Source organism: Hylaeus volcanicus, unplaced genomic scaffold (genome assembly GCF_026283585.1).
Source record: "Hylaeus volcanicus isolate JK05 unplaced genomic scaffold, UHH_iyHylVolc1.0_haploid 18940, whole genome shotgun sequence".
Classification (NCBI taxonomy): Eukaryota; Metazoa; Arthropoda; class Insecta; order Hymenoptera; family Colletidae; genus Hylaeus; species Hylaeus volcanicus.
The window spans coordinates 1-4,969 of NW_026531509.1; the positions used below are offsets into that span (position 1 = coordinate 1).

General features: G+C 40.1%; 1 protein-coding gene across 1 annotated transcript; it reads left to right on the top strand.

Moving 5' to 3' along the window:
* Positions 1 to 556: 556 nt before the first annotated feature.
* Positions 557 to 4,742, top strand: LOC128882141 (odorant receptor 13a-like). The gene is made up of 6 exons (XM_054133709.1): positions 557 to 684; positions 975 to 1,227; positions 2,770 to 2,870; positions 3,217 to 3,531; positions 4,031 to 4,306; positions 4,680 to 4,742. Exons 1-6 carry the CDS (start codon positions 646 to 648, stop codon positions 4,740 to 4,742), a joined length of 1,047 nt encoding a protein of 348 aa, XP_053989684.1. The 5' UTR covers positions 557 to 645.
* The last annotated feature ends 227 nt before the right edge of the window (positions 4,743 to 4,969 follow it).

Genomic DNA, 4,969 nt, shown 5'->3' on the forward strand with positions numbered 1-4,969 from the left:
AAAGATGTTTCCATTGCTGCATTGTGCTACTATCCGAACATAACACTGTATTGAGGCGTGTCGAGCAAACTTTGAAATATCACGTTAACTTTTTCTATGTTCACTCGCATTTCTGGGTTGATTCAAACACAAAATAAATGTTTCTCCTGACCACATGGCATCAACGTGAGTGTGTGAAGATTTTACCTGTAAGGGCTTTTGGAATGCGATTGATTCTTTGACTCTATAATCCTATTCGTAGTCACTTAAAATGTACATAGTACAAATTAATCCTTAAGGGCGTTAGATCGATACGTTGTTCGAAGTGAAGACCAACTATTTATTATACATACATTTGCAATGCAACACACCTGTTAGTCGGGAGCAAGGTTCACATCAGAACAAATGCGAACAAAATGATGACAGTACACCGAAGCCACATGGGTTCCAATTGATTATTTTCCACAAGTTACGAGTAACAGGACATCGAGTTAGTTGTAACTGAAAATGATCTGGGGCCACTGCGACGATGTTTCTACCGCTATTGCGTCCACATTCATGAAGATCTCTGGACTCTGGACGTCAGCTAACCGCGTGGAGCTGTTCTACAGACACTTCACCTTGGTTTACAGTGTCATCGGAATACTCTTTATTTCTGTCATTGAGATGATAGAGTTTTACTATACCATGGATGATAATTTGAGCGTAAGTATGCGGACCATTAACGCAGTACACGATTTTTCGTTAGGAAATGAATCTGGGAGATTTACCAATTCTTTACGATTACCATCGTACTATATAGTAACATAAAAAAATCCCAAAAACACAAAAATGAAATGAATTAAAGACATAATAATGAATTTCAAGCTCGTGTATAAACATTCATTTATTAATTCCTCTGCATTTATTATTACATAAAATTTTGTAAGAATATACAAGCATGACGTAGCGATATCATCTGTCTGAAACCATATATTATATTTTTATGTTTGTAGGAATGCCTGTATAATGCGGCCAACATTTTAACCGTGGGCATGTCTTTATTCAAATTACTTGTCTTGTTTCCACACAGAAAGGATTTTCTGAACTTAATTCGGTACTTGGAGAGGAAATTTTTACATGCGGATTACGACTTTTACGAGAAAATGGTCTTGGATACGTGCAAACGTACCAGTACGTTCTTCATTTGTACCTTTACTTATTCTTGCCACGGTGCACTGATAAGTTACGTCCTACATCCTATCATGGGTGAGGCCTGTATACATCTAAAGTAGAACCTCAATTATTGCTAGGTAACGAGCTGAAAAATCCCGCTATAAACGAAGAAAGCATTCCCAACGAGTCTTATGACGGGCCTCGCGTAGGCGGTCGGGAAAGCCGCTATTCAACACGGTCAGTCGCACAATTTCCACGGACGAATTTGTTTATACAAATTTGGACTCTCTCTAACAGAGAGCGAAACTCAAGGGAGGTCGAAAGGGGAAATAAACTTTGATCCGCGTACGTTTAATCAAATTTCTTTATTCGCGCGAAATTTACGCGGGGAATTCCGCGGTACAATCACCGTAAAGAAAAAGGTGTGGCGACCACGCGCCGCAAGGGGAACGCACCGCGGAATTCCCGATACAAAAAGAAAGTATCCGAAAGAAAGAAAAAGAACACCTAACCGGCGCGACTTAATTCTATGTGGGCCTTGCAAACAAGAATCCACCCTAGAACAAAATAGAGTCGGAAAAAAGATTACGCCGGGAATTAACGGCTGCGCGTATCGAAGGGGCTCTTTCCTTCGAAACGTGACTCGCTCTCTAACCGCGCAAGGCCACAAATGCCCTCCGGAAGTAACCGGAGGGAACTCCAAAAGGTTCTCGCCTCCGGGGGTGGTCCCGTCGAATACAAGTGCACCGGAGCACGTCCGCGGGCACACACACACACACACGATCCCTTCGCTCACTCACGCGTGCACACAAACGAAAACCTCAACGAGTGGGCCCTACCTGGGTATTTCTGGCCCTTGGGTGTTGGATCGTCCTTAATGGGATGACTGCGAAACAGCAGCCACTCGCGGATGCAATTATCGCGAAAGAGAAGACAAGGCACTCCAAAAAAATATACTGCGAGATCAAGGAAACGTTAGACAGTCGTGTCACTCGTGGCTCGATTAGCCGTTAATTGTTTCTTTATTCGCCGGTTTTGGCCAAAATTTCGGTGTCGGGCGTTTTCGGCGCTCTTCGCGTCGCCGGCTCGCGGCTCCCCCCCACCCAGGATCCGTAGAGGCTCCTACCGGCGTCCACCACCAACACCCAGGGTGGATCAGGTCCTGGGGGTCCCCTTGGCAGTTCCGGTGGTCCATCCATGGAGGTTGGCTAGTCCTCCCTTGGTGGCGGCTGCATCTGCGTTCTCCTCGGGTGGAGGGCACCGCTACCGGCGACTTGCCGCGCTATCACGAATTCGCGGCGGCGGCGGATAGGTGACAAGGGCGCTAGGAGAAAAGGGTCCCTATGTACCGTGGGCACGCATTCTTCCACGCTCGACCACCTCCGCGGGCGTATGTGGCGGGGAGGAAGCAAGGCCCTTCCGGGGTCAGGGTGGTCTCGCGACGGGCAGAAAAAGTCTGCCTCGTCACAGTCTATACATTACATCTACTATCATCTGCAACCCTACTACTCGTTCACATCGTGCAACAAGCCAGGCTCTAACGCAATCATCGAGATTCTACTGTACATATTAATCAACTATATTCAGAGCAGAACTACCACGCGAGGAAGTACATGAATTGCATTTTCTTTCCAGTTAACATTGGAAGAAACACATCAGACAGAGTATTGCCAGTGAATATGAGAGCAGATATGTTATCCGTGACACCGTACTTCGAGATACTATTTCTGTTCCAGGTACAGCAATTCTTTATATATTTTTCAAGAATGTCGTTGGAATACATATTAGAATAATCTTGAACGTGTTTTACGTAACCATAGCAGTAAACGCAGTCAGCTGACTTTCGAGTCTTTTTCTTTCATAATATAGCTTATTTTGTAGAATAAATTTGGACATTTTACTATAGATATATAATAATTGTTGACACATCTAAAGTATGTCAAAAATTGACTCTTGATGAGCTAAATCTACTTTAGAGCAACGATTTTCTTACAGAAGCTATTAAGAATGTTTTATCGTACTCAGTCTACAAATCTCAATAATTATAAGAATAATTGGGACCTGATATTTCTATTATCGCAGGTTTTGGCCATATATCAAGTTGGAGTGGTCTACTTCTGTTCTGATAATTACCTATGTATCATGAATCTGCATGTAGCTGGACAGTTTCGTATGCTACAGTACAGACTGAAAAATATGAAAAGCGCGATTAAGACGTCAAAAAATAAAAAGAATGGCGAAGATAAATATTACGATACATTTAAAACCTTTGTTCAACAACATCAGGCATTAATTGCGTACTGTGACAAATTGCAAGAAGTATTCGGTTTCTATTCACTGGGACAAGTATTCCTGTTTAGCTTGTTAATCTGCTTTGGCGGGTACATGTTACTTTTGGTTAGTATATATGATAATTTCAAGCACTTGAGAAAAACCACTTAAAACTAAAAATAGACTCTTTTTTTGCTGATTTGCAGACTACATTCCCATTCATTAAATGTTTTTTTCCGTGTTAACAGTGCTTTGCTTCGTTACACTAACACCGTTTCTTAGCAATGTTGAAGACTGATTAGTTTTTGTTAATGTTTACCATATATACTCAGTGACACTATCTGTTAATAGTAGGTATATAATAAATGTTTTATCATAAAAATGTGGAATAATTGATTACTTTCATCGGCAACTTCGATATTTTAAGGATGAAGAAAATATAACTGTATTAATTTGTGTAATTGTATATGTCAAAAATTATATAAAAAATTCAGATATACAATTGCAACTTTTTGAATTTCTATATCAAATGTCCAAGGATGCAAAATACCATTCTAAATATTCATGAAAAAATCCTCGTATTAATATACACCTAACTTTCACTTACGATACTTGTATCCTATAGGCAGATGCACACCCTGCAAGACGCCTTATTTTCGTGTTCCACATATTCAACAGCACATCGCAGCTATTCATGTTTACCTACAGTTGCGATCGTATAATACACGACAGTGCGAATGTCGCCACGGCCATATACTCAGCCCCATGGCCTCGTACGCCAATGAACGCAGATGGACGAACTTTGCGAAGAGATCTAAAACTTATGATGATAAGGTCTAACGTGCCTTGCTGCTTAACTGGTTATGGATTTTTCACAGTATCTCTGGAAACATACACGAAGGTAATCAGCAGTAGCTATTTATTGCTTGTATCTTACTGATAAATGGACTATACCGCGTTATTGTCAGATAATGTTTCAGCAATTGCATAAGAACTATGTACATAGTTTGCGCTACACAGGGTGGGCTAATAACTATTACCAGCTCAGATATCTTCGAAACTATAAAAGAAATATTTGCTGAATTCGAAAAAGTGGAGTTGCTGTGCAATTTTATTTCAGCAAATATTTCTGTGAAACTTATATTATCTAAGCTCATACAATAATATTTAGATACAAAACAAACTGAGATGTGAGCACAGCGTAGTACAGTTGTCACGTTTTTCTATTCAAAGTAATCATTACAATATTAAGCGAATACAGTTTGTTTTTACAGGTCCTAAGTACAGCACTTTCATACTTTACACTATTGAGGGGAAGCTCTACAGACACGCCATGAAATTGTTGAAACTATGTTGCTAAATACGCTTTTTTCTGAATAGTATACAATCTGTACACGTAATATACCTAAATGAAAATAGTACAAAAGAAAATAGTTTCGCAGTTCCGAAAAAGTTGTATTTATTTCTTGGTAGGTGTAGAAAACAATTTTTAAATGTAAATATATCGGATAGAAGTAAGTGAATGTTATTCCATCTAACAATATTTGTGTAGCTATTCGTAAAT